At 47.4% G+C, this 12147-nt stretch overlaps 1 protein-coding gene and 1 long non-coding RNA gene across 3 annotated transcripts; one reads left to right on the top strand and one right to left on the bottom strand.

Annotated features, from left to right (window-relative positions):
- Positions 1-19: 19 nt before the first annotated feature.
- LOC118245138 (lipase member M-like) lies at positions 20-6871 on the bottom strand. Of its 2 annotated transcripts, XM_035540838.2 has the most exons (9): positions 5842-5946; positions 4648-4765; positions 3823-4021; positions 3066-3175; positions 2181-2326; positions 1666-1812; positions 1299-1370; positions 868-933; positions 20-667 (listed from the first exon to the last, which is right to left on the bottom strand). In XM_035540838.2, the coding sequence occupies exons 1-9, from the start codon at positions 5944-5946 to the stop codon at positions 434-436; spliced, it is 1197 nt and encodes a 398-aa protein (XP_035396731.2). In that variant the 3' UTR covers positions 20-433. The 2 variants fall into 2 exon arrangements, with proteins under 2 accessions (XP_035396731.2, XP_035396723.1); XM_035540830.2 differs by lacking the exon at positions 5842-5946 and adding an exon at positions 6778-6871 and having other exon boundaries at positions 20-933.
- On the top strand, positions 509-1536 carry LOC126913371 (uncharacterized). Its single transcript, XR_007708554.1, has 2 exons — positions 509-649; positions 1290-1536. It is a non-coding gene; the product is annotated as an uncharacterized LOC126913371 (long non-coding RNA).
- Positions 6872-12147: the final 5276 nt, after the last annotated feature.

Below are 12147 nucleotides of genomic sequence, written 5' to 3' on the forward strand. Positions count from 1 at the left end.
CACCCCGGATCTGCGTGGCCGTGGAGCTGCGGCGCGGCCACAGGCCCGGCTCGTCCCGTGCGAGAGAAGGCCCCTCCGAGCAATTTTTTTGTTTTGTTTCGTTTTTTTTTCTGTTGTTGTTCTGTATGCGCGCGTATGGGTGTTGTGGCCTTTAACTGTCTCCGGGGCTTTGCAGCAAGCAGCAGGGCGGGGACATGCAGAGCAGGAGCAGGCGGCTTGGCGGTGGCATCGCTGTCAGCTGGCCCCGGGTTCCCCGCATCCAACCCGAGCCCCCTGGGCCGCAGCCCAAGGCTGGGGCCCCTCCTTGCATCGCCTGTGGCAGCTGAGAAAGGCTTGGCTCGATCCCTCTCCTCTGTGCCACAGCCAGGGGCTGCTCTCGGCCCCCAGCCTCCCCGTGTCCAGATGCAGCCGGCCTGCTGAGCCGGGTCCCGCTCTACCGAGACCTCTCCATCAGGGCCAGGATGTGGCTGTAGAGGCGGCCGGGGGCGTCCAAGCCCCAGATGAAGTCCCAGTGGTTCCAGTCGGCGATGTGCACGTAGGAGATGACGTGGGCGATGCGGGGCAGCAGCAGGTGCACGTCCCTCCAGTTGACTGCCCAGTCCTCACCCCCTGACCACACTGCAGTGGGCACGGGCATCTTCTCCAGCTGGTAAGAGGGAGGTATCTCCTGGAGAGACACAGACACGTCTGAGAACCCCCACAAGCTAACCCAGCCCTGCAACACCTGGGACAGACTCGGCATGAGGCTGGCAGTGGTTTTGGATGGGGACATCCCGTGGGATGAACGCAGGGGGGCTTCCCCGGCCCCCGCCCCTGCCACCTGCCCACCTCCCGCCTCCAGACACCAGCGCTGCAGCCTCCTCCTACCTGGTGGTATATGGCTTGGTTTTCACTGCGATAGTCAAAGGCTTTGAAGTCTCCTGAGGTCATCACCTGGGAGGAGAGGACAAAATTGCAGTGAGATGCGCAGTGGGGCCCCTGAGCGCAGCTGCAAAAGTCCCGTATCTCAAAGCCTCCTTGAGGGTCTACTTTGCAAGAGGGTGCTTGATGTTTCACAGTGGGGTAGCATCCCCACAGAGCCAGACCTTCCTCTTGTACAGGGGTGGTGATTTGACCTCCTGTCCATAGCTGCCAAGTTCACAAAGCAAGGGGTTGCACATGATTTGGTGCTACCCTTGCACCTGTGCGACCCTCCTCGCCAGCAGTGTTTTGTGTGCTGGGTGCTGCGAGAGAACTTTGTGTGGGTGACTTTACTTCCACACACTCAGTGTCCTTCTGCTCTCTTTCAGGGAACCTACCTGGGCCCAGTGTATCATGTTTTTGACAGAAGTCCTGTCAGGATAGTGGGCTGTGTATACATCCAGCCGGGTCTGCAGGGAAAAACATTCAAAATATCATTCCTTGCAAATAGTTAGGAACTAAGACAACAGTTGCCAGACAATGCATTTTCCAAAACAGCCACTGCTGAGTTGTGCTGCCTATAGACTTGGGTCAGGTTCAGAAATATAATTTCCATTAAATATCAATTGCTCTGCACGGCTCTGGTGCTTCCTTGCACTGCCAGGAGGTGCGGCATGTCTCCTGGGGACAGGCAGTGCAAATGCAGAAAGCTTGGGGACTTCTCCTTTTGGGGTGGCAGCAAGAGGGGTACAGAGGCGCACATACCATGTTGAGGTTCTTCTCATTGTAGCCTCCCAGCAGGAACAACAGGGTGGCGCAGGGCTTGTGCAAGACTGGGTGCCTGCACAGGTCAGGAAGAAATCTCCAGAGCTTCCTCATTCGCAGTGAGGCGTCTGTTTGGCCCAGCAGGAGCTGGGGAAACAAAGGGCAAAGGTAACTGCTTGCATTTCCCTTTCGGCACCCACCCCTCAGCCTGTCTTCCACAACCTGGCTGGCCAGAGCCCTGCGGTGTCCCCACGAGCTGTCCTGCGAGGGGATGTGCTGCACAGGGTGCCTGTGGGAGCAAAACCCGCTTCCCTCTACCCTCCTGCCCTGCTGGGATGTGTGCAGGTCGCTGAAGGTTGTGCTGCCCATGTGCTGGTGGAAGGCACCTTGGGGAAATTGATGTTCTCACCTCTTCTCTTTCACTCCACCTCTCTGGTGGGCTGAAAGCACTGGATTTGTTTCTCACTGTCATTAAAATTGAGCTCAGGGGAGTAGAGTAGGGACCAATCTCATACCTGAAATACCTTGAATTGTCTGTCAAGCAGGAACGACATTTTCATAACTGGACTTTTGGCGTGCTTAATTATCACTGCAGGAGCCAGGGCAAAAAACATTTTGACTTTCTGAGCCAGTTCTGGCATGGATGAAAATGCTATGAATCCTGAGAAAACAGAAAAACAATATGAGACTTGTTGGTCTTTGTTCAGGTGCTTACTCTGAGGGTTCTTGTGGACTCACTGCCTACATGGGCATAGCTGACACTAGCCTGAATTAGAAATGTGGCATGCTCCTCCTTTCTGTTCAGCATTAGTGCCATCCAAAAGGAGACAACGTTTTTATTCCTATGGTTAAAAGTGGCTGATGAAACACTTTAACAACTCCACTAATGGGAAGTCCTGCCCCATTCACCAGGCGAGGAGAACAGTCCTGTCACCTTCCATAAGCCACTGCTAAAATGTATCATCATCACTGAGGTCCTCTCATACCTGTGGTGGCCTAGCTGGTGAAAAAAAAAACAACGCTGTGTGCTTCATCAGAAAGCACAAATGGTGACCTCCATGCAAAATGCCTCTGTGTTTGGTGCGGAACACTGCAATTTGATTTTCTGGGCTGAAATTTGATTTTCAGGAGCTTACTGAGGTCACCAAGAAATTTTCCTACTGCTCTGGAGCATGCTGGTCCTCCCAGTTCTCCTTTGTAGAAAGCACTGCTGCTGAGGGACTCCTCACTGCAAGAGACCTTCTGGACATTGCTCTCCTGTGCCTGCTCAGCTGTCCACAAAGATAGGACCTCTCTACACTTCCTGCTCACATATGGAAAAAATATTGTTTTCAAGGTGGTCCGGGCCATGCCTTCCCTGCTGTGGAAAGAAAGGTGATGTCCAACCCTTTCTAACACACCAATAGAGGCACCCTGAGAGTAGCCCACGTAATATATCTGCTTCTGGCCGGTCTTCCGCAGAACAAAGTTGATCATTGCTGGGAGGTCATACATAGCCATTTCATGGAAACTGCAATACAGGAATAGCATGTCAGTTACAAGGTATATATACAGAAGGCTTTGACATCTGAGGGTAATCTTCCAGTAGAAAATTCTCATGGCCAAGGAGAGCTCTGTGGTGGGTGGAACTACACGAGGTCCAATGGCATCTCTTCTGCCATGGCCTCATCGTTCCTTGAAAAGGCTTAGTCCTACCATAACCATAGTTAGGAAACTGTGCAGTCCCCAGCCAGCAGTGCAACACAGCATTTCAGATGTGACACATGACAGCTCTGCAGACCCACAGCTGGCTCTGCAGGTCAGGGTGCCAGCACCTGCTCTGCTTCTTGAGAGTTCCTGCCCATGTGTCTTTTAGAGTGATATGGTGAAATGCAGACCTACATTATTAGCTTGTCTACTGCAAGCTGGTGTCTGCACAGGGTGGAGACCTATGGAGGCTGCAGCACCCCACTGCACGGAGATGCTGGCACCATATCACAAGCTGGGTTTGCACAGGTGTCTCCAGCCTCCCTGCCTCCAGCCTGCACTGGGAGGTCTGGGGGAGGCCATGCCTGAGACTATACGCTCTGACTTGCCTGCATGGAGGCATCCACCTCTGCCCACAGGTTAGTGACAGATGGGAAAGTTTGCCAGCTTTTGTAATCCACTCCAGCCTACCTGAAATCCCAGAATTCAACCTGATCAGTGGAAAGATGCTGGTGTCTCTGGGACCAGCGTGTTCCCCGACTGTTTCCCAGCCAGACATCGTAGCCAGAGTCTGCTAGTATGAAGCCAAGGCTGTTGTTAGACAGATTTTCAACCCAGTTGCTGCCTTCACCGAGTAGCCCATGCTGAAGAAACACGACTAGTTTGGGGCCTGGATTTGAAAGAGAAACAGCATGTTTCGTTGAACCAGAATCCCTCTACTTAACCCAAATTCAGGCTAAGACAGCCTCCTCGTTGCATGGTCAGACAACACGCAATGCATGTTGTTACGACATCTCAGGGACATTAGGAAATCTCTGCTGTAGTTGTCTCGTGGCTATTATCCTGGTTGTCTCAGGCTGGAGAGCTGCTGTCGTCTCTCCCAAGTCTTTCTGATCCAACATGCCCATCCCCTCAGCGCCGTGGCCACGGGCAGCTCACAGCAACCATGTAAAAGCTCAGGCTTACAGGCCTGTCCCCGGGATAGTGCAGATTCCAAAGTCACAGATTTAGGAGGAAAAAGTAAAACTAAATTATCCCAAGATATGTCTGCGCCCTCTGAGCCTTGAAGCCAAGTTGCTGCTTGATACAAAAGGTTCCCATGCTACACTCATTCTTTCCTTTGCTGGCTGGCAAAACCTTGGCTGCAAATTGGAGAAGTGCCATGGATTTGGTATTTTAGCTTTAACAGCACATACTCCCTTAGCTGGATAAATTTCATCCCTTCACACAGATCTCAGGTAGCTGATCATTGGGTTATGCTTTTTTTGCTGGCTTTCTTGCCATACAGAACCATACCTCTGTTTCCAGGCTTCTCTCTCCCATGAGGAATTCTGTTCAGTCTGACGTAGTAACCATCACGAGTCAGGACTTCATACTCCTCACTGGGGTACCCTCTGTAGCAGATCATTTGGCTCTGAGAAAACAAAAAACAAGGTGGAAAAACCGATCAAATGTTTGAAAATACCAAATGCTGAGGCCTACAAGGGATGAGGAGGCACGGGCAGTGACTGAGCAGGAGTGGGGCTGCTCAGGGCCAGGAGGCAGCAGGGCCCAGCTGCAACATGCGGCACGTGTCTTTGGATTCCTCCAAAAGTGAGGGCTGAAAGCAAAAGGGCTTACTGGCTCCTGACACTAGCAGCAAAACATGTCATGTCACGCTCTGAGCCAGCTGGCGGGGCAGATAAGATCGTGGGCATATCCATCCTGCAGAGCTGGGCTGACTGGAAGTGCCTCTTGTAGAAACAGGACAAGCTCCGTAGGATTTGTCACAGGAATCACATGGCTCTGCCAAAGCTTTATCTATGCTGAAAATTCAACAGATTGGGACGTTTCAGTCCAGTGAAATCAAGCCTACAGATTGCCACGCTTGCATTTTCATGTGGTTGCTGGAAGAAGCTGATTTCAGCAATTTCATTGCCAAACTCCTGAGTGCATCTAAAGGTGCAGCCTGCTGGATCTGCAGTGCTGGCCCAGCTGGGAGTGGGGCCAGCAGGGGTCTGGATGCAAACCCCTGCCCTGGTGCCTCCAGCCCAGGCCTGGTGTGCTGGTGAGCCTGTGCCTGGTGCAGCACCACCGGCGCTGGCTCCATTTTAGGCTCACTTGTGGGGTTTTTAATTCCTGGCTGAGCTCCAGCCTTATCAAGGGGCATGGGAGAATGCCAAACTGTTTGAACAAGGAGAAGAGGAGTGTGCAAAACTTTCTGCCCTCAAGGAAGAAATCTGATCCAGTCCACATTGTGATTACTGCCTCCTCTAACTGACCTGTTTATAATTGCACTTAATGCTGGGAGGAAAAAGATTCATTCAGGAAGCAGGGATTGTTAATAGTGTTTTTGAGGCAACATAATACTACTCAGCTCTACAAACCCAGCACACGCAGCTACACAAGCCCTCTCCACACACCCTCCATCCCTCTGCAACCCTCTTTCCCCTAGCTACACATCTGCAAACCTTCAGACAGAGAGGAAATTCAGGCTTCTCCTGAACTTACAATATTCATGAATGTCTCAGGATTTGCACCCTTTGTGTACTCGAGGACATCTTCTGAGTTTGCAGCTGCTTGTGTCAAAAACAAGGTTGCAATGAACAACCACATCTTGCACCTGTGTAAAATATTATTATATTATTATTATTCATTAATAACTGTATATCTGTATATCACAAATGACAGGCTGTGCTGGGGAAGAAAAGGGGGTTTCCAGCTCCAGGTTTCATTTAGATTCCCTGCCGGGCTCTCCATGCTTCTCTACACAGGCTGGATTGGGTACTGGGCAAGACCCATTTGAAGTTTTAATCATAAAAACATGATGTAATGCAAGTACTAGGGTGAGGGAAAATGCCATTGGGCCAGTTGTCACATGGAGGGAATTAATCCTAAATGAGAATTTGCACTTCAAAAGAAACACATATCTATACTTTTGCTGTTTCGTTACTGCTTAGCTTTTGCACACAGAAGTCACCGAGGGTCCCGTGAACTGAAACTACTAGAGACTTGTAGGAAGACTATTTATTAAATAAGTGTTGCCTAAAAAAAAAAAAAAAAAAAAAGGAAGCTTTTTGATACCTTAGAATCTCTTGCCCTGAACAAAGATATATTCGTAACACAGTTAATATTATATGTGATTTCTAATGCTTTACCAGTCTCTTAAAAGTTAGAGTATAACTTCTACTCAGTCACATGAGCTGCAAATCCGTTTTCTCAAATCACCAGCCATCTGTTTTCTCTCTACCTTCCTTCGTCCTCCTCCCACTGGGTCTCCCACACCGTGAGACATACCTGCCCTCTGAAATATCCCCAGTGTTCACAGTAACTCTCTCTATGTTAATACCAAGAGATAAGTTACTGAGAAAAAAACAAAAACAGTCAATGCTTTTTCACCCTCAGGATAGCTCCAACACAAACCTGAATTACAGTGAAATACATTACCAGGCAGAGCCCACTGTCGTATCTGATCAGGCTGGTGGTGGGAATGGTGGCAGCTCTATCAACACCAGCATTAAAAGGAGCGTGTTGTGTCAGAGCCCTGCTACGTCGGCACCACAATGGACCACACCGTGTGTCTTCCAATTAAGGGATGTGAGCATGGGTCATATCTTTGATAACTTCCTCCACTTGGTCTTGTGGTCATAACTCTCAGGCTTGCAACGGATTACGTTTTCAGAAGCAGCTGAGGTGATGCAGTAAGGAATTTCAGCTATGGAATTTCATCTTAAGCTGATGATAGCCACAGTAAAAAACATCCAAATGTTTCATTTGGAAAAGGTCATTTCGTAACTCCCAGGTGCCCATGGGAATGCCTCTTAGAAGGGGTTGTGGAGAGAGGAGAAGACTCAGGCTGCTCTCACTGCCTGTGCGCACAGTTCTGAGTCCCCATGAAATGGTGTGGGCAAACAGCAGCTGTGTCTGGCTCTCTACCAGATTCGTGAGGCCACACAAGCATGTTGACCTCTCCATAGGCACATGAGTGGCAGGCCAGACTTCATTGGCTGTGTGGGTGGGAAACACTAGGCCATTACACTATCCTTCACAAGTGGCAGCAGCCCAGGCAGCCTCCACATACTTCTTAGGCCCAAGCAGTATTGTATTTGCAGCTGGCAACTTGCAAAACCTCTGTAGTGTTCTCTGGGAAAGCACCAACCTTAGCATCTTGCCGATGGACTGCAGAGAGAAGGAGAGCTTGTGCAATGCCTCTGTTCGGCTGAAGCGATGTGTATTACACAGAGCAAACGTGCTCTTTCTCCACCTGCAGCCCATGATGCTACAACCTGCGCTTTTCTGTAGCTGCTCGGTAGCCACCCAAAAGTCCAAGCCTTTGGCTGGCTACCAGGTGCTCTGCTTACATGTATATTTCCTGGACAAGGATTAGGTTGACTTCTAACATTCATACCAGCCATAGTCCAGGAGCAGTCTGTGAGTTGTGAAACACACTCAGCCGACACACTTCTTCAAAACACGCACAGGTTACTCCATCCACAAGACTAATTTTCTATCAGTGCTCAACACTGACTTAAAGGAGCTATGTGTGTGGGTACAACCTTCCCACAACAGGTGTGCCAAAGCCTTTGCTGTTTCATTACCTTACTTCTGTCCATGTTTGTGCCTCTTAAGTGTCTTCCCCCTCTTGTGAACACTAAAGTCCCACTATATAAGATAGACTTCACAAGTTGTGTAGAGGACAATTCCAGCATCCATCCTAAGAGTGTTTAAACAATGCCCCGTGGATGGAGAAACCAGCACCCGGCCTGCATTGCTCTACACTACCCTCTGGTTTCCTTCAACGGCATCAAGACAGACTTCACCTTTTACTTGTACAGTCAGCTGCTTCATCCACTGTCATGTCTGTTGCTTTCTACCTCCACTAGGTACTAGCTATGTGGTGGAGGTACTAGATACTAGCAGTAGTGACTAGTAGAGGTTGGAAAGACGGCAGGGAATTCTCCAGTGTCCTCTGGACAAGAGACAAGCCTGTCAGAGTAGTGTATCAGCACTGTGGCTGGTGTAACATTTAGCACTGGTACTTATCATATCTGTGGTAGGAAAGAGAGAAGTTGCTAACAAAAAGCAGCTAGCTTTTTACTGAGAAATTCTTGTTTAGCTTAGTCAAAGGAAGAAATGAAGACCTTAGAGGTTTCTGAGGTTAGGGGACCAGAGCCGAACATTTTGACACATAGGTGCAGGTTTGGGTTAAAAGAACAACACTGTGATGACACTGCTGTGCATGTACATTTGACAGAACTGTGAATCATCACTGATATTAACCCACAGTGCCAGGGCCTCATAATACCTGGTAGGGTGCATAAGCAAATATTGGGTAGACTATCATAGGCATCTTAAAATTAAACTGTATAATCACACTCATGGAATATTTGTACAGTACTGTTGTAGGATCTAACTTAAGAAAACTCAAGATCATTTAGAAACTGAAAGACATTTTCCTTACTTTCTAAGCAAGTAAACCATACCAATGAACACACTCACATACACACTCTCAGCAGGGCCAAAATGTGTGTGTCCAAGTGGTCTGGCCAAGGTCACCTGAGGGTGACATGGAAGGCAAAGGTTGCCACTGTTGAGTCGTCAGTATGCCTTCTGGGTTCCTCTTGAGTACCCAGGCCAACTCCTTCCAGGACAGGCCTCTAAGGTCTTTTAGGAGACAAAAGTTGTGGTGTGATGTTTTGGCTCTGCATCTTATTTACTTCAGGCTTCGTAAGTGTTAGGCAATGATGGGCATCTTTCGTTTTCTTGTTTGGGATTATAACCTGTCATCCTCTTGGGATAACAGGAAGAGAAACAGCCCATAAGATGTACTGTATCCCCTCTGCTGTTGTTCTGTTGTCAGGCGCACATCTTCTGCCAGTGAGTCACCTTCTCTGTGGCACATCAGGGTGCAAGCAACACATTCCTCAGTGCTTACGAGATTGATTGGTGTTAATCACGTCCTCAGTGATCAATGCATACCAGATCAATGCATACCATTCTTCTAACTCTTGTTTTGTCATTTCTCCTGGTGCTTTCACACATGTAACAGCTTCCAGATAGTATGTCCAATGTGCTGGTTGTTACCTTCTATCTGCTAATGCTTACCAAGCATGAGGGTAGGCAAATCACAAGTAGGGAGATGCTTAACTAGCTGTTGTCTGGTCTTGGCATCCTGAGCTGGGAAAGACAGTATCATTCTGATTTTAGGAATGACAGACTCTTCTGTAATCCCAGCCAGATAAACATGATTCCCTCACAATAAACTTGAACAACCTTGCTCAAGTGAAAAATCTGATAAGGAAAGTGCTGCTTATCTGGTTGTATGTCTCCTAGTTTAAAGCCCCTCCATGAGACTGGTATATCACCAGTATCTCTGATTATACAGTTAATAGGGACTTTACCCATGTTAAAGTTGCACAGTCAAGCTTGATGAAACAAAGAATTATTTTCACAACACCTTGCTATAGTTGTTTATGCAATCATTTTATACACAGTAGTGAAATTGAATCAACAAGAGCTTACATGTTTCATAAGGTTTATTGCAAAATAACCGTGATATGGTGACCAGTGATTTCTCTCAACTCTCTTCCTGTTTCTTTGCTCAGGTGACCCCAGAAGAATCCTGAACTTCTTGTACTTTTCTGATCTCTCTTAACTGTACAGTTGATTTTAAAGCATGTCTAACATTGAAATAGTTTGGTCTGTTTATGAACAGACTTGGGCAACTTCAGAAAACTTAATAAATTACTATTAATAATTTAAAATATTATTAAAATATTAATTTTTCAAATTTGGCATTTTAGTGCTCTTGGGCCTTTTTTCAATGTATTGCAGAAAGTCTGACTTAGGGTCAAGGCAGTCAGAGACCTTCGGGAAGCAGCAACAAGACCCACACAATAGAGTCCAGGGTGAGTTGCGGCAGTCAGGAACAGAGACCAACTCAGGCTAATGAAGAGTGCTGGAGTTAGTTATATCTCATAATTATTTTGGCTAAACGTAACTTTCCATGGCTTCATCCTGTTCCCATCTGCCTAATGTACCAATGCACAAAAATACAAGTCTCCAGGACCAATTACCCGTTCTTTCTTCCAAGCGTTCATCTAGCAATCTTGAAAGAGGTTTCAGAAATAACTTAGGAAATAACACAGAAATTGCTGATAGTTACTAAACCAAGAAATCTACGTGTCCTCAAATAAGTAAAACTCTGAATCTACTCAGCAATGCCAGTGACTGCGGGAGATGTTTTTCAGGCTTGCTGTTAAGGATCAGAGAAACATGAAAAGGCAGTGCACCATATGACATGGCTTGATGAAACCCTGTCCTAGTTTAATCCCAGTACAATTCAGTTTCTAAATAACACCGTAGGCCAGTAAATTGCTTAAAGCAGATACTAAAACAATCCTAGGATTACTTACAAAAGTACATCTTCATTTTAGGCATGTGCCTCTGCATAATCCTCAAGTGGGAATGACTCTGTAGAAGATGCACTCGCCACCTCCCTGGTGTGGACACAGCCCTGTGAGCTGACCATATGCTCCACACAAAGGCACATGAGCCTGCTGCTTCTTTTACATTGGCTATGACGGTAATAGAAAATTATAGGTCAGCAAATATGGTGTGATTACTGTGTTTTGAATGGGATGTGACATAGTTTTAAGCCCTTCCTGCTTGGCACGCTGTGCACAAGCAGATCATAAATTGCTTTGCCTGAGAACATCTAGAAGAAAGTTAAGTAAGTGGCTAAATGAGCAACACCCTCCACATATGCGGGTGTATGGTCAAGGTTTTTTCCTTTGCTCACCCTTGGAGAATAGAAAGGGAGCATTGCTGTGCCATGAATACACTCGCTGGGATGGTGAAGGCCTCATGCCGGGCTGTGAAGTCTAAGAGTGAGAGACTGAGCTGGTTTGGACCCCGACCCACGGGCTGATGTCTGGGGCTGATCTTGCACCTCTGTCATCACTGTGGACTTGCCTGATGAGTCTTGGTTGCACTTGGCCACCATCCTGCCCTGCTCCCTTGCTGGATGGAGGTTCTGGGAGAGGGCCTGGTTGGGGAAACCCGGCTCTGCCGCCCAAAATATCCCCCTCATCTTTCTGCTGACCAGCTCCCAGGGAGCTGCCAGCCCTCACAGTGGCTGGACATCCTTGTTCTACCGAGAGGAAGCTCAGGCCGCAAAACAACAGGCTTCAGATAGTCAAGGACTCCAGTCCTTCCAAGATCAGCACAGCTTCCCAGTTAACTCAGTCCATTTATTGATCAAGGCAATCTGAGATGACAGAACATCACAATATTTATGCTTACAAGCACCTTGATTTTTTACTGTTCTCTTTCCTTCCAAAATGCACTAGTTCAACTACTGCTGAAACCTTAACACGTGGTAGGTGACAAGTATCAGTTCCATAGGGAGCAAGGCACTTCTAAAACCTGGTTTGGAAAGAACTTCACCAAAACACTCCATTGTGGGAATGAATTAAATTAATTCAATACAAGCATTGATTCAGACAATTACAGAAGTGGCAGAAACATTCTAAACTAACTGGAAAGAAAGTGCTGCAATTCTTATGAACCTTCAGAATGAATAAATTAGTACTTTTTAACTAAAAATAAATAGGTTCTTACAAGCTGTTCAGAAGTCTGTTTGGGAAAAGTCTTGCCAAGCTTGGTATGTTTATTTGCAAGGATAGAAGAGTCTTCTTGCATTTGCATGGAGATCCACTGCAGTGCTGGAAGAATGCTGCTCTAGGACAGAGCCCTGCAGTAAATAACTAATCACACAGAAAAAAAATGTCATTATAAATACAACAAGTGATGTAG

The sequence above is a fragment of the Cygnus atratus genome, chromosome 7 (genome assembly GCF_013377495.2).
Source record: "Cygnus atratus isolate AKBS03 ecotype Queensland, Australia chromosome 7, CAtr_DNAZoo_HiC_assembly, whole genome shotgun sequence".
Taxonomy (NCBI): Eukaryota; Metazoa; Chordata; class Aves; order Anseriformes; family Anatidae; genus Cygnus; species Cygnus atratus.

What these genes read in the sequence shown, in the direction of transcription:
- LOC118245138 (XM_035540830.2), bottom strand. Translation starts at nt 4,759, where the DNA reads ATGATCTGCTACAGAGGGTACCCCAGTGAGGAGTATGAAGTCCTGACT. An exon ending in AGAGAAGCCTGGAAACAGAG is followed by an intron (nt 4,022 to 4,647) that starts GTATGGTTCTGT and finishes TTTCAAATCCAG; the next exon opens with GCCCCAAACTAGTCGTGTTT. An exon ending in ACATGATACACTGGGCCCAG is followed by an intron (nt 934 to 1,298) that starts GTAGGTTCCCTG and finishes CTCTCCTCCCAG; the next exon opens with GTGATGACCTCAGGAGACTT.